Below are 23,614 nucleotides of genomic sequence, written 5' to 3' on the forward strand. Positions count from 1 at the left end.
CTCCCTCTGGTGTCAAAATGTCGTTTTTGAAAGAAATGTGTTACGTTTACTTCCTGTTTGTGACTGCTAACTAGTTCCTGTGTGCTACAGCAGCCGAACCTCAGAACCTCTCATCCCATTTAGTCAGTGATAGTATATTTGTCCACGTGTGCATGTTACATTTTTTGAAAAGATGAGTTTATCGTTGGGGAGCGAGTTAAATGTCTCTCCTCGCATTCGTATCATTAACTTGCTGCGTTAAGGTGGTAAGTAGCGAACCGTGGCTAACGTTAGCTTAATTAATAACAGCAGCAACAAAACTGTCATTTTTCTTATTTTCTGACTGAACAATCCATCTAATTTCACCCCCCCTCATACCTCCACCTCCCCGCTGCTTTTATATGCAAACGTTAACTCAGTGTTTGAGTCGTGTTGTTTCATACTTAAGACCGAGCTAGCCCGCGCAGCTATCTGACCGCTAACGTACAGGATCATCGGTCACTCGGGCAACAGTCACCCAGGTAACGATGAACATCCTTCCGAAAAAAAGCTGGCACGTTCGCAACAAAGACAACGTTGCTCGCGTGCGGAAGGACGAGGCCCAGGCGGCAGAGGAAGAGCGCGAGGCCAAGCGTCGCGTGGAGCGTGCTGAGCAAGAGGTGAGCCCCTGCAGCTAACTGCGGTCATGTGGACCGCATTTCAAAAGGAAATGCGCCTCTATGTAAGGTATTACGGTAAATGGGTCTGTACAGCCAAAAAGGCACTGAACATCATTTGAAGTGTCTTTTTTCAATATTTGAACTCTCTTTAAATCAGATAGAAGCCGGGTAACACTCTTCTGAAACTTGATCCTATTTCACCTCGACCTCCTCTATCAATATGTAAAGTTACATAAAATATTACTGTGTAGTTTTTGAGATAACTGAAGGTAAAGTTAGTAATATTGCCATTATATTCGTCTTTTTCTCAATCTTTGAATTCTCTTTAAATTAGATAGAAGCCGGGTAACACTCTTTTGCCACTTGATCCTGGTTCATGTTGACCTCCTCTATTAACATGTAAAGATACATAAAATATTACTGTGTACTTTTTGAGATATTTGAAGGTAAAGTTATTACTTTTGCCATTATATTCGTCTTTTCCTCAATCTTTGAACTATCTTTAAATTAGATAGAAACCGGGTAACACTCTTCTGACACTTGGTCCTGGTTCATGTTGACCTCCCCTATCATCATGTACATTTACATAAAATATTACTGTGTACTTTTTGAGATACTTGAGGGTAAAGTTAGTACTTTTGCCATTATATTCGTCTTTTTCTCAATCTTTGAACTATCTTTAAATTAGATAGCAGCTGGGTAACACTCTTTTGACACTTGATCCTATTACACGTTGGCCTCCTCTATTAACATGTAAAGTTACATAAAATATTACTGTGTACTTTTTGAGATAACTGAAGGTAAAGTTAGTACTTTTGCCATTATATTCGTCTTTTCTATATATGTGAACTGTCTTTAAATCAGATCGAAGCCGGGTAACACTCTTCTGACACTTGGTCCTGGTTCATGTTGACCTCCCCTATCATCATGTACATTTACATAAAATATTACTGTGTACTTTTTGAGATAACTGAAGATAAAGTTAGTAATATTGCCATTATATTCGTCTTTTCTCTATCTTTGAACTATCTTTAAATCAGATAGAAGACGGGTAACACTCTTTTGACACTTGATCCTGGTTCATGTTGACCTCCTCTATTAACATGTAAAGTTACATAAAATATTACTGTGTAGTTTTTGAGATAACAAGGTAAAGTTATTACTTTTGCCATTATATTCGTCTTTTCCTCAATCTTTGAACTATCTTTAAATTAGATAGAAACCGGGTAACACTCTTCTGACACTTGGTCCTGGTTCATGTTGACCTCCCCTATCATCATGTACATTTACATAAAATATTACTGTGTACTTTTTGAGATACTTGAGGGCAAAGTTAGTACTTTTGCCATTATATTCGTCTTTTTCTCAATCTTTGAACTGTCTTTAAATTAGATAGCATCTGGGTAACACTCTTTTGACACTTGATCCTATTTTAAGTTGACCTCCTCTATTACCATCTCAAATTACATGAAATATTACTGTGTACTTTTTGAGATACTTGAAGGTAAGGTTAGTAAAATTGCCATTAGATTCGTCTTTCTTTCATTCTTTGAACTGTCTTTAAATTAGATAGCAGCTGGGTAACACTCTTTTCACACTTGATCCTATTTTAAGTTGACCTCCTCTATTAACATGTACATTTACATAAAATATTACTGTGGAACTTTTGAGATAACTGAAGGTAAAGTTAGTACTTTTGCCATTAGATTCGTCTTTTTCTCAATCTTTGAACTATCTTTAAATTAGATAGCAGCTGGGTAACACTCTTTTGACACTTGATCCTATTACACGTTGGCCTCCTCTATTAACATGTGAAGTTACATAAAATATTACTGTGTACTTTTTGAGATAACTGAAGGTAAAGTTAGTACTTTTGCCATTATATTCGTCTTTTCTATATATGTGAACTGTCTTTAAATCAGATCGAAGCCGGGTAACACTCTTCTGACACTTGGTCCTGGTTCATGTTGACCTCCCCTATCATCATGTACATTTACATAAAATATTACTGTGTACTTTTTGAGATAACTGAAGATAAAGTTAGTAATATTGCCATTATATTCGTCTTTTCTCTATCTTTGAACTATCTTTAAATCAGATAAAAGACGGCTAACACTCTTTTGACACTTGATCCTATTACACGTTGGCCTCCTCTATTAACATGTAAAGTTACATAAAATATTACTGTGTACTTTTTGAGAAAATTGAAGGCAAAGTCAGCAATATTGCCATTATATTCGTCTTTTTGTCAATGTTTGAATTATTTTTAAATTAGATAGCAGCCGGGTAACACTCTTTTGACACTTGATCCTATTACACGTTGGCCCCCTCTATTAACATGTAAAGTTACATAAAATATTACTGTGTACTTTTAGAGATACTTGAAAGTAAAGTTAGTACTTTTGCAATTATATTCGTTTTTTCTCAATCTTTGAACTGTCTTTAAATCAGATAGAAGCCGAGCCAATGGTGGGCCTCAGCCGGCACGCGTCAGCCTTCACTTTTATTTAGCTACAGGGTCCTTTGACTGGAGTTGGTTAATTAACGCCCTGGCGATGCAACAAGGTTGGTCGCTCTGAGGACTGTCTGTCCCGGAGAACAATTGGACCGGGGGCAGGGTCGGCCGAAAGGCGGTGGCGGTGCAGGGCCGCAGTGCCTTTTGACCTCTCAACGGTTTTACGCCCTGTTGAACTCTCTCTTCATAGTCCTTTTTAATTTTTCTTCATTGGCATGACGTTAATTTGTGGAGTAAAACATATTTCATCCCATATTTGGGGAGCTTTTATCAACCATAAAATGTATGCGCCCCCCCCCCAACTTGATTTTGGTTTGTTGCCTCAGGGCAACTTGTATATATAAAGTGAAATAAGTCAAAAAAGCAATGTAGGCATTTAGAAAGAAGTTCATTTTGAGGACATTAACTACAAATGGATCCAAACATAAATTAAAAAATATTAAACAAAGAAATGAAATTACCAACACTGTATGTACAAAATCCACATCCAAAACATGTAAACTTAAAGGGCTTGTTTGTGTCACTTTGTATGGCATACACATTCGACTGACCTACAATAACCTGAAGAATATCTTAAAATACTGAAGGGGGGACATGATATCATTAGAAATGTTATGCCAGGGCGAGCACAAAATGTATTGTGGGGTGTTCAGCCTCTACTATGTCTTCATCCTCATCTTGATCCACAGACTCACTGTCGCTTTGATCAGACATGCGTTATCCTAAGAAAGTACAAATATGAATGTCATATTCAAAATGAATGAATGAATGAAGGACACACATTGTTCTACTGACTGACCCCTGACGGACCCCTGATCTCCTAACTGTCTGGCAGGGATCCAATCTTTCTGACTCCTTTCAAGCTCACTTTCCTCGTTGTCACTGTCCTCACTGTCAGATGGATCAGCCCTAACAGCTTGATTTTCAAACATTTCGCCCATTAAATGTTCCTGTTTCCATTCCCATTCAATATCAGTAGTTGGTACAACAAAAATATTGACTGTGGTCAATGACCTAACTGCACAGTGTTGCCTTGTGTCAACTAACCAAAACACCCAGTTTTAATAAAGAAATAATAAATCAATTACCAAATATACTTATTTACATACTCATGCACACAAAAACATATTCTTTAATGAAGATATTTTATAGACCAGTTTTAGAGTTACTTTTGTCTCACAGATTTGGGGTATTGTGTCCCATGCAGCTTGGCAGCCATAAAAGAATGCTTCACCCAAAGAGAAAAAGTCTCACCCACTTTGGGCCTTCCTTTGATTGGACGCAGACATGTCTGCTGAAATTATATATGTGGTGGGGTTGAATGGAGCCTAGTCCACAGTATTTGCGTGCCTTAGGTATTCTCTATAATTCTTGGGGTGCAAGTCCCCAGGTGGCGTTGTTGGTCTCTCTCCCTAACGCCCCGCCGCATATACATTGTTTTTGATTAAAGGGTAGGTCAGTGTAAGGTCCAAAAAAGTATTGTGTTGCTTGAAGACAAAACCCCCGGAAAGCAGCCGGTCCGGACTCAGTCTCGCTTCCGACATGAAGCAGCACGTGAAGCTGGGGAAACACGTCTCTGCCTCTCGGTCCATCAGCACCGGTTCAATGAAGACAGTGGAGATGGTTGTGGACTTCAGGAGGAATACAGCCCTACCTTCCCCCCTCACCTTGTGTGACTCCCCCGTCACCACTGTGGACTCCTTCCGTTTTCTGGGCTCCATCATCACCCAGGACCTCAAGTGGGAGCTGAACATCAGCTCCATCACGAAAAAGGCTCAGCAGAGGATGTTCTTCCTGAGGCAGCTGAAGAAATTCAACCTGCCTCAGACGATGATGGTGCACTTCTACACGGCCATCATGGAGTCCATCCTCTGTTCCTCCATCACCGTGTGGTACGCTGCAGCCACAGCCAAGGACAAGGGCAGGCTGCAGCATGTCATCCGCTCTGCAGAGAGGGTGATTGGCTGCAATCTTCCGTCTCTCCAGAACTTGTTCGCTTCCAGGTCTTTGAAGCGGGCCAGAAAGATTGTAGCCGACCCCTCCCACCCTGGACATGAACTGTTTGTGCCCCTTCCATCCGGCAGGAGGCTGCGGTCCATCAGGACTAAGACCTCCCGCCACACGAACAGTTTCTTCCCTTCGGCAGTCGGGCTCATCAACAGAGGCCGGGGCCCCCCCTGACTGACTCGGACTCCCATGTTCATTCATTCACTTTGTCACTTTCACTTGTCACTCGTCACTTGTTTAGCTGGTGCACTTAATCTATAATCTATATTTTTATTTATAATTTTCTTATCTCCCCTAACTTACTAACCCATAGCTTTAGTTTTTAGCGTACTAACCCATAGCATATATTTTATTATACACTTATTTTATTTTGATCTCATTTGCACTATGTCATCATTATTGTACTGTCTTCTGTCATGCACCAACCGCCAAGACAATTTCCATGTATGTCCAACATATTATGACAATAAACGTTTCCTGATTCCTGAAGGTTACAGTCTGCCATAGAGGTTTACGGAACTTGTTCACTATCAATCTCGTGCTAGTATTTAGCCTTTGATGGAGTTCTTAGGGTTAGGGTTTGTTGTCCAAACAACCCGACTTCAAGAAAGGTTGTTACGGCCTCCTGCCATCTATGGGCTCTGCCTCAATCTGATGTGCAGGCTGAGCGGTCCCACGTGGAACCGCATTTTGGCACTGGGCTCTTTCCTCTTCGCTTGCCGCTACTGCGGGTAACCTTGTAAGTTTCCTTTCCTGCACTTAGTAAGATGCTTTAATTCAGAGGGTTAGCTTGTCTGATCTGAGGTCAAAGTCAAATGAGGTGCAGCCCCAGAACTGCTGGAGCGATAGAGGAGGGTCCCACCCATGGACCCCCGCAGGAGCAACTCCTTTCGTAACCGGAACACGCATAACGCGGTCAGTACAAAAACAAAAGTCCACCGGCAGCTACATCCAACCGAGGAGGAATAATGGCCTGATAGGGGCCCCTGGATCGTACATCCTGTGGTCTGCACTGAAGGGGACAAAGTACCAACTGCGCTGACTTTCTCTTATTTCAAACTGTACAGTAAAGGTTTATGGAAATATACATGGGCATAGAGGGAAGGGAAATGACAAATAACATGTCATTCTTACTGATTTCACCTGTGCTCATAAGCTACAAAATCTAATTTTATGCAACTTTACATGTTAATAGAGGAGGTCAACATGAAGCAGGATCAAGTGTCAAAAGAGTGTTACCCGGCTTGTATCTGATTTAAAGATAGTTCAAAGATTGAGGAAAAGACGAATATAATGGCAAAAGTAATAACTTTACCTTGTTATCTCAAAAAGTACACAGTAATATTTTATGTAACTTTACATGTTAATAGAGGAGGTCAACATGAACCAGGATCAAGTGTCAAAAGAGTGTTACCCGTCTTCTATCTGATTTAAAGATAGTTCAAAGATAGAGAAAAGACGAATATAATGGCAATATTACTAACTTTATCTTCAGTTATCTCAAAAAGTACACAGTAATATTTTATGTAAATGTACATGATGATAGGGGAGGTCAACATGAACCAGGACCAAGTGTCAGAAGAGTGTTACCCGGCTTCGATCTGATTTAAAGACAGTTCACATATATAGAAAAGACGAATATAATGGCAAAAGTACTAACTTTACCTTCAGTTATCTCAAAAAGTACACAGTAATATATTATGTAATTTGAGATGGTAATAGAGGAGGTCTACATGAATCAGGATCAAGTGTCAAAAGAGTGTTACCCGGCTTGTATCTGATTTAAAGACAGTTCAATGATTGAGAAAAAGACGAATATAATGGCAATATTACTAACTTTACCTTCAAGTATCTCAAAAAGTACACAGTAATATTTTATGTAATTTGAGATGGTAATAGAGAAGGTCGACGTGAAATAGGATCAAGTGTCAAAAGAGTGTTACCCAGCTGCTATCTAATTTAAAGACAGTTCAAAGAATGAAAGAAAGACGAATATAATGGCAAAATTACTAACTTTGCCTTCAGTTATCTCAAAAAGTACACAGTAATATTTTATGTAAATGTACATGGTGATAGGGGAGGTCAACGTGTAATATGATCAAGTGTCGAAAGAGTGTTACCCAGCTGCTATCTAATTTAAAGACAGTTCAGAAATGAAAAAAAGACGAATATATTGGCAATATTACTAACTTTACCTTCAGGTATCTCAAAAAGTACACAGTAATATTTCATGTAAATGTACAAGTTAATAGAGGAGGTCAACTTAAAATTGGATCAAGTGTCAGAAGAGTGTTACCCGGCTTGTATCTGATTTAAAGACAGTTCAATGATTGAGAAAAAGACGAATCTAATGGCAATTTTACTAACCTTACCTTCAAGTATCCCAAAAAGTACACAGTAATAATTTATGTAAATGTACATGGTGATAGAGGAGGTCGACATGAAATAGGATCAAGTGTCAGAAGAGTGTTACCCGGCTTCGATCTGATTTAAAGACAGTTCAAAGATTGAGAAAAAGACGAATATAATGGCAAAAGTACTAACTTTACCCTCAAGTATCTCAAAAAGTACACAGTAATATTTCATGTAATTTGAGATGGTAATAGAGGAGGCCAACGTGTAATAGGATCAAGTGTCAAAAGAGTGTTACCCAGCTGCTATCTAATTTAAAGATAGTTCAAAGATTGAGAAAAAGACGAATATAATGGCAAAAGTACTAACTTTGCCTTCAGTTATCTCAAAAAGTACACAGTAATATTTTATGTAATTTGAGATGGTAATAGAGGAGGTCGACGTGAAATAGGATCAAGTGTCAGAAGAGTGTTACCCGGCTTGTATCTGATTTAAAGACAGTTCAAAGATTGAGAAAAAGACGAATCTAATGGCAAAAGTACTAACTTTACCTTCAGGTATCTCAAAAAGTAGACAGTAATATTTCATGTAAATGTACAAGTTAATAGAGGAGGTCAACTTAAAATTGGATCAAGTGTCAGAAGAGTGTTACCCGGCTTGTATCTGATTTAAAGACAGTTCAATGATTGAGAAAAAGACGAATCTAATGGCAATTTTACTAACCTTACCTTCAAGTATCCCAAAAAGTACACAGTAATAATTTATGTAAATGTACATGGTGATAGAGGAGGTCGACATGAAATAGGATCAAGTGTCAGAAGAGTGTTACCCGGCTTCGATCTGATTTAAAGACAGTTCAAAGATTGAGAAAAAGACGAATATAATGGCAAAAGTACTAACTTTACCCTCAAGTATCTCAAAAAGTACACAGTAATATTTCATGTAATTTGAGATGGTAATAGAGGAGGCCAACGTGTAATAGGATCAAGTGTCAAAAGAGTGTTACCCAGCTGCTATCTAATTTAAAGATAGTTCAAAGATTGAGAAAAAGACGAATATAATGGCAAAAGTACTAACTTTACCCTCAAGTATCTCAAAAAGTACACAGTAATATTTCATGTAATTTGAGATGGTAATAGAGGAGGTCAACTTAAAATAGGATCAAGTGTCAAAAGAGTGTTACCCGGCTGCTATCTAATTTAAAGACAGTTCAAAGATTGAGAAAAAGACGAATATAATGGCAAAAGTACTAACTTTGCCTTCAGTTATCTCAAAAAGTACAAATTAATATTTCATGTAAATGTACAAGTTAATAGAGGAGATCAGATTTAAATAGGACCAAGTGTCAAAAGAGTGTTACCCATCTGCTATCTGATTTAAAGAGAGTTCAAATATTGATAAAAGACACTTCAAATGATGATCAGTGCCTTTTTGGCTGTACAGCCCCTTTTACCGTAATACCCAACATAGAGGCGCATTTCCTTTTGAAATGCGGTCCACATGACCGCAGTTGCAGCTATGAGCAGACATACAGGGTGTCACAGTGAGCAGACATACAGGGTGTCACAGTGAGCGGACCTACAGGGTGTCATACTGAGCAGACCTACAGGGTGTCACAGTGAGCAGACATACAGGGTGTCACAGTGAGCAGACATACAGGGTGTCACAGTGAGCAGACATACAGGGTGTCACAGTGAGCAGACATACAGGGTGTCACAGTGAGCGGACCTACAGGGTGTCACACTGAGCAGACCTACAGGGTGTCACACTGAGCAGACCTACAGGGTGTCACACTGAGCAGACCTACAGGGTGTCACAGTGAGCGGACCTACAGGGTGTCATACTGAGCAGACCTACAGGGTGTCACAGTGAGCGGACCTACAGGGTGTCACACTGAGCGGACCTACAGGGTGTCACAGTGAGCGGACCTACAGGGTGTCACAGTGAGCGGACCTACAGGGTGTCACAGTGAGCAGACCTACAGGGTGTCACAGTGAGCGGACCTACAGGGTGTCACAGTGAGCGGACCTACAGGGTGTCACAGTGAGCGGACCTACAGGGTGTCACAGTGAGCGGACCTACAGGGTGTCACAGTGAGCGGACCTACAGGGTGTCACAGTGAGCGGACCTACAGGGTCAAAACAAATACTGGTACATTGTATTTTGTTCTTATATCCATATTGTAGTAATATTTAGGAAGAATTTGTTGAAGGACTACAAAGTGTGTCTTTTGAAGTCAGAATTAAGCTCAGTTTACTTAATCTTCAGTCATATTTGTTTACCTCCAATGAAATTACGCTATTATAACAGACTTGCTCTTGTACTGCAGGTTTTGCATAGTGATGTAAAATAGGAAGCTTTAATTACAGTAAATCAATAATGATATGATGCATTATGAAGAAGCCTGTATTGCTCTTGATGCATTTTCTTTGGAATAACAACTCTTCTTCCCCACAGGCTCGTACAGAGTTTTTGAGAAGAAAATCCCGAGCTGCTCTCCATTCAGCAGGAGAACCGAAGGATGAAGAAGCTGATGACGATGGTGACAAACAGAGTGGAGGAAGTAGAGCTCTGGAGCATCTTAATCTGTTCCCCCTCGAGGAGTCCTCAGAGAAGAAGGGGAATGTGGAGTATCTCAAAGACAAGAAAGACGAACAGGTGATGGTGTTACTCCTTCTGACTCATCATCAGCAGTAATGTATTACAAAAGTAGTGCAGTAAATAAATAAACCTTATAAAGTTGCATTAAATTCTGGCCTTGTCTTATAACAATATATATATATAATACTTATTACTCCATACTCTGACAGTCTGCTCACTTCTCACAGAGATGGTTTTTAAGTGCCGTTCTGAAAAAGGACCCTGCCACCGACCACTTTCGCCTCTTTAACGAAACAATACATTTAATCATATTTTTTTTTATTTTCAAAGATCCGTTTTCCTCACGTCTTAGTCGTGGGAAAACGGTTGTTAACGAACATTTTTCCTTTACGTTTTCATCAACGAAATTAACAGTGTTGAACAACAGTTACGCTTGTGACCGTCATTAATTCATGGGAATATGCTGGCATATTTAATTGCTTCCACTGATTGTAAATATTCAGTCAGGTCCTTGTTGCAGACAAAGTGCATTATATGTATTCTGGATGCAGGCCGGCCGCATTGAGCATACAAGCAGTGTAAACAGATGGAGCGCGAGAGGAACACAACGCTGTTATTTAGGGCAAAGTGTAAAACACAAGGATGTGATCCAGCTTCATGACCAAATCTCAATCAAGAGATGAGCAAAAAGAAAATGTAATAATTTTACAATTAATGCTGTTTTGTCATCATTTGGCACTGCTGTCACCACACAACACATTTTAATCACTGTGGTTTTTCCCCCGTGTCTTTTCCAGGAGAAGCAGGAACGAGCTATCGGCCTGCTGGTGTCTCTTGGACCCCAACCGGGGTCTGAAGTCACTCCGTGGTACATGAAAACTGGCAAAGAAAAAGAGGAAACAAAAGAAAAAGAAGAGGGAAAAGATAAAGAAAAAAAGAAGGGATTAAGTGAAGAGGAGAAAGAGAAGAGAGATCGCCGATTGAAAGATAGTTTGGACCCATTGAAAGAGATGAAGAAAATAATGGCTGTAAAGGATAGAAAATATAACAGCAAGAAAAAGGAAAGAAGAGGCAAAGGGGAAAAGTGGAACAGTGGAGAGAGGTAAGAAAGTCAATTTCTCTTGATTCTTATTACAAATATATGACTAAATTGAAATTGTAAACTATCATCATTGTTTTCAGCCCAATGACTTAACATATTTAGACGTGACTCGCATTACTCAGTTTTTGCTGTTTAGTTCACCAGTTTTAAAGTGATTCTTTAATATATAATTGTTAACGCGTTCTTTCACCTGCGTACACTATATTTTAGCTAGCGTACAGTTAGCTTAGAATAGTTGGTGGGCGAGAGAAGGATCCTCTCAGTTTAATTCATAACTACAGTGTGACGGTCATGATATGAATAAAATAAAAACCTCTCTCTTTCAGCTCCATAGAACGGTTACGTGCCGAGCGCCTACAGAGGGAGGCGGACGAACGGAGGAGAACCCAGGCCCTCCTCGACCAGAGGAACGGCAAAGGGAAGGAGCCAGGGAAGGACACCAACGAGAGGGAGAGACCGTACAACAGCGCTTATTTCCCAGAACTTGCTCGAAAGCGTCAAAGGCGGGACCGAGATAGCTGGAGGGATGAAATATTAAAATCATAAACTCTCTTTATTGCGCCACAGTGGTCCGTGTTGGATGGTTAGTGGACAAAGGTTTACATCGTTTTTTCCCTAAATGTAGCAAATGTCAAAAATTTAGATGGGAAGTGTTTGGAACCACATGAGCTGTAAAAAGGCCACTCTGCCATTTTTCCTTTATTTTTATTTATGTCCGTTGCAGTTACCTTTGTCGCCTGCAGCGTTTTGCTCGGGATGACATCAGCGGGGAAGATTGTTGTCATCACAGGGGGCTGCACACTAGGATTGTTTATACTATTGTTAAGGAGATCTTTCATGTTCCTAATAATTGCGGCGTGAAGGTCAGCATATGAGTAAAATAAGTCTTTCGATAAAGAAAAATAAACTGGAGTAAAGCTGATACAACCGTTTGAGCTTAGTTGATTGGTGGAAAACTTTTCTCATTTTTCAATTTTTTTATAGCTCTTTTTTGCCATATAAGCTGAGTTTGACGTTTGGGCCCTTGGTAGGATCAAATAATAAATGTGAAGATGTGACTATGGGAAATCTTGTCTGATAACACAATGTTTTCTGATTTTAGTAAGATGAAGATTTCTTAAAAGCAGTATAAATGTTTTCACCAACCATTTATGTCACAGAAAATCACTGCTATAAATACCTACTGCTATGATGTGGTCATTTTAATATTTTGTATGCTTAAAAAAAAACAAATGTAGTTACAATTCAAAATGTCCCTGCATCATATATATCAACTCACTGTTTTCATATCTGTAAATTATATTACCAATGTTGTTAAAATACACCCATCTGAAACATATTTTCATTTTTCTGTTTTTCTTTGGTGAAAAGTTGTGTTGGGCTTACTAAATCATTTGTTGATTGATTTGAAGTTAAATCAATGCTTTCAACAAAAGCTGAACTTCCATTAAAGGGCTGCTGTATAATCTTAATAAACATTGACCATTCAATGTTATACCAAATAAAATAAAAAATAATAAAGGCATGTAACTTTGAAGGCCTGGCCAATTAACACATTTGGTTATATTAGATGTTTTAATGGACGTCACACCCTGATGTTATTTTGAAAAGAGATTAAAAATCCAATATGAGATCGATATAAACCCACTACTGAGCACCCCATTAAGCCATTTTACCTCCTCTGTGGGAACATTATCACCGAATTATTATTATTTTTTTCTTGGCATCACCTGGCAGCATTTTGATGATCGAACCGGACCATGACAATGCGCGCCGCGCGCGTCTGACGTAGGCTGGCGGAGGAGAAAAAACACACACACAGACAACAGCGAGAGATAGAGGGAGAAAGAAAGAATCAAATAATACACCGCCTGTGAGTACAGCGGGTGGTGTTATTCAGCAGCTGACGGAGGCGGAGCTGCAACGCGCACCGAGCGGAGGCCTGCGGGACGCACAATGGAGCATCGCGCACACCGCGTGTAATTGCGGATTAGAGGAGGAGGTGGAGGTGGTTGGCGGTGGAGGAGGGGAGAACACCGAGGACGCTCTTTATTATCAGAAGAAAAAGCGGCGGGGAGGAGGAGGAGGAGGAGAGAGAGAGAGAGGGGAGGGGGGGGGGGCACAGACAGCGTGAGCCCGGAGACGGCACAGACCGTAGCGGCGGCGGCGGCGGCGGCGGCGGCGGGGGGGTGACGGGAGAGAAGAGGACACCAACGCCGACTGTCGGTCGCGTCGCTCGGATGGTGTTGTTGTTGTTGCTGCTCCGGACGAGGCGACGATGCGGCCGCACTGCTGGGTGATGGTAGTGCTGGCGGGGATCATGTCGTACTTCAGCCCGGAGAGAGCCCTCGGAGCCCCGCAGAGGGAAGGTGAGCGGAGTCGGAGGGAGAGGATGGAGGGGGTGTTTGAAAACACGTCAGGGATGCTGGAGAAAGGAGGAGAGAGAGAGAGGCCTCTCCATATGGGGGGTGGGGGGGGGGGCATTGTGTTATCATCCAATGTGACTTGGACATAATGCGAATTCGTATTGCAGCAGTCTACGTGGTTGACTTAATAAAAACAGGAGCGAGGCTGATTCGGTGATGGGGAGAGTACCACATTTGCATGCAGTGATGAAAATATTAGAGGAGGGGAGGTGGGGGGGGGGGGCGATCTCGGGCCTCACATGGATGGCATTTAAATAAAAAAAACACTACATACTGTCTGAATATCGAGCTGAACCCCTCGGTCGGTGCGAGATATCGTCTAAAAAAAGCGCTGGAGATGATTTAGCTTATTAACCACTGCTGGCATCTTTGTTTTTCCTCAATCTGAATATGCCTCCTACCCCCAATATCTGGCCGGGTGTTGTGTTTGTGTAATGTGTGCAGTCATTGTATTGTGGTGTATTGTTTTGATTGGAGCTTCTGGCACCGAGCTGGTGGAAAAGGCGCCGTGTCAGGTTCCTATTTATATGCAGTGTCTGTCTGGACATCTGTCTATAAAGATGTAAGAATAGCACAACACTGAAATCGTTCTTCAGGGTTGAAGCCACCAGTTATGTGTTTGTGGCCCATATTCAGGGGAACACATTTCCAAAAGGGTCACTTAGTGTTCATATTCAGTCCTTGTTTAGCAGGTGCAGGGATTAAGAAATGTTAGCAACATTCAGCTTTATTTCTCTGTTTCATAAACTGCAGGACTGATTATCTACACTTTAGTGTTTTATTGCAATTGTATTGTATGCTACAGATTGTAGCATTTACCAGCCTAGAATTTCAAATGAGCGAGACTTTAAATGCTGAACTGATCTTTACTTTAAGCATAATTTGTGAAACAAGTGAAATCCTCTTCTGTCAGTGTTGAAAATCTTTGTAAACACGACAAAAAAAGAAAACAAAAAATGTTAATAAAAAATAAGTCAGATGTTTATCTAGCAAATATAGTCAAAAATCCCATGTGTTATATTTTTAGTAGAATCCTGGTCCTCTTTTTGCAATATTTATCAAGGTAGTACATTATTAAATATACTTTGAAATTGATGTATGCAGTGTTTACAGTATCATGACCTTGTGAATGAATGTATTTTTGGATTTGAACTAGGGGCAGAGAAAATGGGGTATTTTAAGACTGCACAGGCGTTTACAAAATAAGCATATTGTTTCAATATGAACGTTAATCTAAATCCATGGCTTATTATTACCATTTTCCGATGCATTTTTATTATTTCATGTGCTAAAAGTTATTTGAAAGTGTTTAGCTTTTTTTTTGTTGTAATATCAGTGGTACAGTTCTAAAGTTTGGAGAGTATGCAACTTCAAACTAATTTTCAAATGTTATGTTATATGAGGCTAAAATGCTGCTATGTTTATATCGACAAGGTAGGCTAAGTCATGGTTTGAGTATACGTTTAATAAGTCCTTCAGCTCCTGACTGTGTCATTGCTCCTCTCTCTTGTCGTCTTTCACTTATGATGCAATGTTTGACGTATTTTGGCTGCAGTATTAAAATGAAACCTAAAGGAAATAGCTGAAGGGTATTTAACCACCCTGCCCTGCCCCTTTTCTTTTCTACAGATGGTTCACTTCCCACAATCGACTACGTTGAGGTACAAAAATCAAAATGTCCCAATCCCTCCCTGTCTCACCTAATTAGTCAACCTTCCTGATTTGAGTAACTCTTTTCCAGTTTCCAACCCTTCCCAATTAGCGCTCCTTTTTTACCTAAATGACAACCAGCCACCCCTCCCCTGCTTCTTAACTGTGTTTCCTGAGTGGAATGCCATCTCCAACATTTCCCCTTTTACCCCGTGCTTTCTTCCTCACCGGAATGGTACATTATCCCACTTTCAAAATTGTATTCAAGTCTCTGCTTTCTTTTAATGATTCAGACGTTTTCTTCAAGTGAGTTTCCTTCCCTGCTTTTTACTCCCAAATCCCTGATGCAAGCTGTCCGTTGGGGTTCTCCACTGTTTCCCCAGACCTGCTGCTAAGAAAACGCTTCAATGGTTTCCCTTCTTAACAAAACATCTGTGCAATAAGTTTTCAAACCTTTCTGATTCAGTGAAGTGTCTCTTTTCCTTTTCACTGACTCAAACCTAACAGTTTGTTTATATTCCTGTGTTAAACCCTTTCCTCTCCTGTATTTCTCTTTTCTGTCTTCAGTGTCTCAGACCAGAGCTGCATCCCTCTCTCCTCCGCCCTACGTCGTCATCCTCATCTCTTGCTCTGGCCTCGTCTCTTTTGTCCTGCTCCTCCTGACCTGCCTGTGCTGTAAGAGAGGAGGAGTGGGGTTCAATGTAAGTCTTCAACATGTAAGAGATCTATTCACCTCCCTCTGCCTCCTTGGTTTTGTCACACCCTTCTGTGCATGCTGGCATGGCTTTGATTTAACCTTGACATAATAAACCGCTGTAGGATTCTGTACAGAAATGGAAACGGGGCTCAACTATTCCAATTTAAAAAAGCAGAAATGTTTAATAACCGTCTCTTGTTTAATCTTAGCTCCCGTCTTTTGACATTGTTGTTTAGCTGGCAGGCAACGTGTCATTAGTTCAGAGCGGCTGCACTCTCTTTGTCTCTCCTCGTTATTTACTTCTAAATTAAACCCTATTATTAAGAGAGCTCTTCGGGTGTGTTTTTCCCGTGCTGTTGTGACTCAACCAGGAGTTCGACAATCCAGACGGGGAGGAATGCTCCGGAGGCTCCAGTCCCATCCAGGAGGACAGCCTGTCGTCATGTGCCTCCCTCCCTGAGGTCTACACCTTGCCGGTCCGAGAGAGGCCCAGCTGCCCCGCCCGGCAGGATGGAGCAGGTAACAATCTCATTTGAGCACAAAAAAACTCTGAAGGAAGCCTCACGGTCTGTTGCCTGAGTCACTGTGGATCCATTGAGGCCTCAAACGGAGGGAACGACCCGTGGAATCTCTGATGTGTGAAAGATTCTGCGTCAGTGGTTCGTGTGAGGATTCAGGAATCAGGAACAATTATTGTCAAAGTATGTTGGACATACAAGGGATTTGACATGCCGGGTGGTGCATGACATTGGACAATAGGATAATAAGACATTGGACAGCAAGACAAAGAAACAGCACGCCAAGTTGGACATTTGCCTACCTTACAATGTCTCTACTATAGGGTCTTTCACTCAAGTCTCCCTCTCCTCAGAAACCTGTTTCACTTATTACTCCTTTGCTGTGCACTGTACGGATCTTTTCCCCATTGATCTGCTGAAAGTTTAAATCTACGAGCATGATTTTGTGGCACCACAGCCAGTCTGGAAGCCAATTGCATTTACATAGACTTACTTAGACAAAATGAATGTTGAAACATGAAAACCTAAGATGCATTTTTACTGATAGGGACTTTTCAGTGAGTTAAAAGTCCAACAATTACAATTTCAATTAATGGATTCTTGATTGATTATGAAAACTGAGGAGTATATATTATATATAGCAAGTAGGTAATTAAATATAAGGCTAATGGTAAAACCTATCAGCTAAATTACATTTGAGTTATTATAATATATTATATTTGTTTATTTTTTTTACAGATTCCAGGACTCAATGGTTTAAAAGACACACTTTAAACTATCTTCAGGAAATAGGAAATGGCTGGTTCGGAAAGGTAAGATGTTTGCCCCTTTGTTTTCACGTTAAAAATGATCCACATCATAGTTTTTTTCCTTTTCTACAAGCAACGACGATCTATTGTGTGACTTATATTTCTCTGTAAATATATCATTTTACTGCTATTCTGCTTCTCCGGTGCACCATTTCCCATGGACTCTCTGCTAGGTGATCCTGGCTGAAGTGCTGTGTGACTGCACCTCCTATCAGGCCGTGGTAAAGGAGCTGCGTCTCAGCGCCAGCCCTCTGGAGCAGAGGAAGTTCCTGGCCGAGTCTGAGCCATACAGGTGGGAGAAACTGCTCAAACTCGTGAAGCCGTGGTGACCTATGTAACTTTTGCACAATAAACAACCCCTGTGGCCACACAGCCGAGTAGAGAAGTTGACAGATGTTAACTACGGCAATCATGAGGTTGTCATATCAGAAAAATTTTCACAACATGAGCTCTCTGAGACAATGAAATTTGCAATCTACTAATTTTTGATACACTTCCATTGTTGATAACAGGAGCAGCAATATGTGTAGCTCGACTTTTACCTCCATAAAGTAGTAAAATAGTGTTTTATGTTTAGTTGTTTACTTAGATCATGGTTATGGAACTACAATTTACTCAAGTCTGGCCCTGACTAAGCCACACACACACACACACACACACACACACACACACACACAGATATAAGATGTCATTTTTACACACTACTGCATCTGTTTCTTCTGCTTTTGCTGAGGCTCAAACCTTCCACTTGTTCAGTCATCTTTTGACCAACAAAAAGCACATTTGCCCGACGACAGGGACGCACATGTTCCTCTACTTTCATGTGTGATGCAAATGCTGTCAGGTTAGTTCTTTCTTTCATTTATTATTTCTTTCTACGTATCTATCTTCTTTGGTCTTTGTCCCTTCAGGAGCCTTAAACACCCCAACATCCTTCAGTGTTTGGGGCAATGCAGTGAGAGCATTCCCTTCCTCCTGGTTATAGAGTTCTGTCAGCTGGTGAGTACAAAGTGGCCATTTGGTACAAAAGTTAAATTGACATAAAAGTAATTACACAATAAATTCATAATTTTGTAATTTCTTGTTTTAATTATGTTCTCATTTCCACCATTTGTGTCATGAAATCTGTTGTGTTTCACCATCGTTGCAGTTTTTCAATCCCATCAAATGTTGAGGATATTTCTAACGAGTACATCAATGAACCCCTGTTTTGCTGTAATTTTATGTGAATAGTTCTTAATATTATGTGCTGCCGGAGTGATTATTGGAATTATAGAGGTTACAGCTTTGCTTTGATATAATCGGTTCATGTTCCTTCCCTTAATCACTGCCTGATTAAAGAAGCCATATGGCTCTGAGGCCAAACAGAAACACGGATCAATTACAGCAACACAGCGAGAGATGCCATAACACCCTGGGGGCCTCACCGCTATTTGATAAAGTCTCCTGCTTTCCTCTTGGCATATTTTCCATACTTTTACCTAGACGTCATTTTGTTTACTTGCTCTTCCTGAAACATAAATGAAAAATACAAAGGCTGCCGGCTCGTGACCGATTCCCCTGCTGCTTTTGAGGCTGAATCGAAACAACCTAAAAAGGGAACATTTTACTTCAGAGGTCACAAATATTTCTTAAATACTTTACATACAATTAAATACTATTTAGACTGTCCCATTTTAGGAGAAGGGCCATTATCTTCAAATAAATCTCCATGCATTTTACTGTTAGTGCTTTTATTGTTATGTACAACTAGGGTGACCTGAAGAGGTATTTGAGAGCCCAGCGTAAGTCGGATGGGATGACCCCTGATCTACCGACCCGAGACCTCTTGACTCTCCAGAGAATGGCTTATGAGATCACCTCTGGTCTGCTGCATCTCCATGAAAACAGCTACATCCACAGGTTAGATAATTAGAACCCACTTCTTTAAACAACATTTGATCCCTCGGGTTAGATACAACGTGGCTCATGGTTGACGGGTGTATTCTACTCTCTGCAGTGACATGGCGTTAAGAAACTGCCTGCTGACATCAGACCTCACTGTTAGGATCGGCGATTATGGCCTTTCACACAACCACTATAAGGTAAGCGGGTCTTGTATTTCTCCAAAAAATAAGCCCCATCATGACTTTAAGATACATCAATGTATGCTACCAGATTTTCAAATCTTATGTTTCATGTAACTGACGTAATGATGACATAGTATATATATATTTTCCAAGTATAAAAATAATTCTTGTTTAATGCATTTGTGAAGGAGGACTATTACCTAACTCCAGACAAGCTGTGGATCCCCCTGCGCTGGATTGCTCCTGAGCTGCTGGAGGAGTACAGAGGATCTCTAATTGTTACAGACCAAACCAAGACCAGCAATGTGTGGTATGTTTTAGAGCTGTCCGAGCTGTCGATGTATAGTGCAAGTCAAATTGGGTACAGCCAGTTCATCTGGGTAATTCTACTTGTCCATTGGATGCCTTTTGGAAATTAGGTCGCTTGTTAAGTCTAATACAATCAGATGCACAGATTGTTGAGATTCGAATTGGCCCAAAATGTCAAATTGCTTGTCCTTTTGAATCAGAATTTTATACAAACTGTAAACTCAAGACTTTTCTAAAGGAATCTAAAACAAATCAAACCACGAATATTTACGCACACCTACGTCTATATAGTGGAAGAGTAGTTTGAAGAAATATTCCTGTTCCTTACCTCTAAAAAATATAATGATTCAGCTGCAATCCCGTCTAACATAATATTTTGGACAATATAAGAATTTTTTTTAATTCTTAGTGTGCATCTCCGTCGTTTGTACGTAGCTCTGTATAAATCAAAGTGCTAATATACAAGCATGAAATAATAAGGTACATCTCAAGGTATGTCTCTACATTGTCTGTTTCAGGTCCTTGGGCGTGGTCATATGGGAGCTATTCGAATTTGGCCTTCAGCCCCACAGGCACCTGAGTGACGAAGAGGTGTTGACCTTCGTCATCAGGGAGAGACAGATCACGCTGGCCCAGCCCAGACTCAAACTGTCGCATGCAGACTACTGGTCAGTACTCGTCAACTAAGCAAGAACTAATGATTGTGTTGTTAGAAAGTGAAAATGTTCCCTGATTATGTCTCTCCAAACGTAACTCCTCTGTCCTCAGGTATGAGATCATGCAGTCCTGCTGGCTTCCTCCGTCTCAACGCCCCTCTGTAGCTGAGATATTCCTCCTCCTCTCCTCCCTCCTGGCCGCCGAGCGGGGAATGGCGAGGGGGAGCGGCGGGGAGGACGACGAAGAGGACGAGGAATACGAGGAGGGTAGAAGAAGGAGAGGTGAGAGCGAAGAGTCGTTTGAAAGACGCTGGGACTTGCTCCGCCCGCCCAGCTTTCAGACTGCGGCGAACAAGCGTCGAGAGAGGGAGTACGGCGGGGAAGACAACTCCTACCCGCTGCTGGACCCTGTGGGGAACTGTATCACCTCGTCCTCGTCTGAACTGGATGACATCCTGACAGTCACTGAGACCAGCAAAGGTTTGAACTTTGAGTATTTCTGGGAAAAGGCTCACGCCAGACGAGGCTACAAGCCTCTCCCTCCTCCGCAGCAAATTCCCGCTGCAAACAACAACCACAGACAGTCTCTGGACACGCCCACTGTGGTGCCGGTGATAAGCGCCCGCAGCCCCTCCCTCGCCAGCGAGTACTACATCCGATTGGAGGAGCACACTCCCCAGGACAAGTCGCCGGCTCTTAAAGGGAAGACTCAACCCTCTTTCCGCGCCGACTCGATCTGCCTGGGAGACATGGAGCTGGTGGAGATTCGCAGCGGGTTGCTGGGAAAAGAGCGGGTCCCTTACTGTTCCTCTGACAAGTGCGGAAAAGGCCTCCAGACCATCAGATCAAGTGAGATTCAACTCCAGGTGCCCAACACAGGTGTGGCTGAATTCAGAGACAGTTCGAGCAGAGTGACTGACTTTTCAGTAGTTGATTTGGGAGATGACGACGAGGAGGACACGAGGAGGGGTAGTGAGGGAAATAGAAAATCTCAAGCCCCGGTCCTTCCTCCCAAGCCTCGCTCTATGTCCATGTCATCAGCGAACCACCTGTACTCGCGCCCCCTGCCCGCCCCTCCACTCAGTTATAGAGGACTGCCTCACTATACCATCGGTGGAAAAATCGAAACAGACCCCCATCACATGAGCAGCTGTCCACATTCTACCTTTGATCACCTGGGGTTCCATCGGCCCCAACAGACTCTACCCCCGTCTCCGTCCCTCTCCCCGTCCCTTCCCCCGTCAAGCCATCCGATTTACCCCCAACCTCCTCAGGTGGGTGTCCCGCCCCTCCCTCCACACTCCAAGCCACAAAGAATCTGCCCCAGCTACAATACAGCAGAGACTTATTCCAGATACACTAGGCCGCAGATTCAGAGATACAACAGAGACCCGTTATCCTGTGACTTGTCTGACAGAGAGGGCGGCAGCAGGCACCTGCCGTCATTGCACAATTCAAGGGAGGCTTCTCATTCTCGCGCAAAAGACTTTGACTCACCCGTTCGTCGAGAAAACCCACTTCGCCCCATTTACCGCAATTTGCCCCGAGCTCAGCCCACGAACCCCCAGGTTGACGGACAGTCCTCGTCCAGTCCCACCTACTCCGATGAGGATGACTCTCCCTTCATGTCTCCTGAGAGACCCAGTGGTGGGACTGCTGTCACTCACTCCAGCCTATCTGAAGATGCAGACCCAGCCTGTGCCGAGCTCTTCTCCAGGGGAATGAAAAGGACACAGTCACGCCTTGACACAATCCTGCCTGCCATTTGGAGGGAAGATGCTGAACTTCATGCAGAACGTGTGGCTGCTGCCAGGAAATCCCCCATGCATCTGTTTCTGACAGAGATAGCCAGTGTGACAGAGTCTAGTGAGTCCAAGTCAGAGGCTTCCTGGGAGGGACAGAAGGACGAGAAAAGAGATGGAGAGAGATGGGGGAACTTTGTGCTGCCCAACAGAGGGATGCGCCGCTCCCAGTCGCTGATCACAGAGCTGGGGTCAGCGGGACATTCATGGGGGCCAGAGAAGTGTAACAACAGGGAGGAAGCGGAGGAGGACAATACAGTCACTAAAGAATCATTCCAGAGGGATCTTTTCCTCACAGAGATCGACACAGGGAGGATGGACACAGATCCAGAGGGAGGATCAACAACTTATCCGGTAAAATACCTTTATCCTTCGGGATCCAGATTGCGTCCCTATGTCTGTGCTCCAGGGCTTCCCTCATACACCGAGGCAGAGGAGGCCTATTCAAAGGGTATGCGGCGGTCCCGCTCTCTCCTCTCTGAGATCACCATCGGGAAGCAGGATTCTGAGTCGCAGCCGACCGAGAAGGAGCCGCCGAGAACAGAAATGACCAGAGAAGAATTCCTTAAGGAGATCCAATCAGCAGAGACCTTTTTGACTGAAATCATATCTAGACAAAGCACTTCTACAAACAGAGTAGAAACGGACACATCTTACTCCCCTACTCCACTGTCTCCGGAATACGAGTCCATATGCATTGACCCGAGCTCCGCTCAGACCATCAGATTTCAGTCAGAGAGCTCGTTACGAGCGTCCCAAAAAGGCAAAGAGGAAACAACAACGGAGGCCATCTACGCGCAAGTGACCAAGCGTGCTAAAAAGAGTGAGATAAAGGTTTCCATGAAACCTGAGATACCAGTACTTCATATAGGATCAAATAAACAACCTGTTATACCGGACAGTGAAGGAAGCGGTGTTGAAAACGGCCAATCGGATGAGTTTGTGTTTTCAGAAATCATGCCCAAAAATGGTCTGTTGCACAACCAAACACCTGGATGCCACAGAGAAGACGAAGAGAGTTCCGATGGCCCCGCCTTACCTGCTAGAGGAGAGCAAATAGCTCACTTAGAGCACTCTCCTACTGAGTCCACTCCGAGTGTTAAAGAATACAACTTGAACAAATCCCTAATTATGAATGAAGGAGATACTCAAAAGGCTGCAGGTACGGGGAATGGTGAGTTGATGAAAGAGGACCTGCAGGGCAGCAGAACCGAGAGAACAGCTCAAACAGCTGAAAAGCTGGATACCGCGTCATACGATCCTCATAAAGGAACGTACCAAACTGACGGCGTTTCTGCCGTGGTCTCTGAACACATCAGAGAAGCTGATTCTGAGAATTTCGGAGAGGATTTGGGTTCCCTTCATTACAGTGAGACCGGGCAGGAGAGACACCGTCACGCTGCTGAAACGTCCCTCAGTCCGGCTGCCACTCCAACCTCTCCAGACTTGGATCCATCCTTTGA

The 23,614-nt window shown here is 42.3% G+C and overlaps 2 protein-coding genes across 2 annotated transcripts; both read left to right on the forward strand.

Annotated features, from left to right (window-relative positions):
- The first annotated feature begins 82 nt into the window (after positions 1-82).
- Positions 83-12,715, forward strand: leng1 (leukocyte receptor cluster (LRC) member 1). The gene is made up of 4 exons (XM_037452822.2): positions 83-638; positions 9,970-10,170; positions 10,911-11,215; positions 11,542-12,715. The coding sequence occupies exons 1-4, from the start codon at positions 507-509 to the stop codon at positions 11,759-11,761; spliced, it is 858 nt and encodes a 285-aa protein (XP_037308719.1). The 5' UTR covers positions 83-506; the 3' UTR covers positions 11,762-12,715.
- A 650-nt stretch (positions 12,716-13,365) lies between these two features.
- On the forward strand, positions 13,366-23,614 carry lmtk3 (lemur tyrosine kinase 3). Its single transcript, XM_062565534.1, has 12 exons — positions 13,366-13,584; positions 15,859-15,992; positions 16,360-16,507; positions 17,245-17,318; positions 17,489-17,607; positions 18,227-18,314; positions 19,069-19,217; positions 19,315-19,399; positions 19,573-19,694; positions 20,212-20,361; positions 20,462-23,530; positions 23,596-23,614. Exons 1-12 carry the CDS (start codon positions 13,494-13,496, stop codon positions 23,612-23,614), a joined length of 4,248 nt encoding a protein of 1,415 aa, XP_062421518.1. The 5' UTR covers positions 13,366-13,493.

Source organism: Pungitius pungitius, chromosome 11 (assembly GCF_949316345.1).
Source record: "Pungitius pungitius chromosome 11, fPunPun2.1, whole genome shotgun sequence".
Lineage (NCBI taxonomy): Eukaryota > Metazoa > Chordata > Actinopteri > Perciformes > Gasterosteidae > Pungitius > Pungitius pungitius.

What these genes read in the sequence shown, in the direction of transcription:
- leng1 (XM_037452822.2), top strand. Translation starts at nt 507, where the DNA reads ATGAACATCCTTCCGAAAAAAAGCTGGCACGTTCGCAACAAAGACAAC. An exon ending in AAGACAAGAAAGACGAACAG is followed by an intron (nt 10,171 to 10,910) that starts GTGATGGTGTTA and finishes TGTCTTTTCCAG; the next exon opens with GAGAAGCAGGAACGAGCTAT. An exon ending in AAGTGGAACAGTGGAGAGAG is followed by an intron (nt 11,216 to 11,541) that starts GTAAGAAAGTCA and finishes TCTCTCTTTCAG; the next exon opens with CTCCATAGAACGGTTACGTG.
- lmtk3 (XM_062565534.1), top strand. Translation starts at nt 13,494, where the DNA reads ATGCGGCCGCACTGCTGGGTGATGGTAGTGCTGGCGGGGATCATGTCG. An exon ending in CGGAGCCCCGCAGAGGGAAG is followed by an intron (nt 13,585 to 15,858) that starts GTGAGCGGAGTC and finishes TTCTGTCTTCAG; the next exon opens with TGTCTCAGACCAGAGCTGCA. An exon ending in GAAATGGCTGGTTCGGAAAG is followed by an intron (nt 17,319 to 17,488) that starts GTAAGATGTTTG and finishes ACTCTCTGCTAG; the next exon opens with GTGATCCTGGCTGAAGTGCT.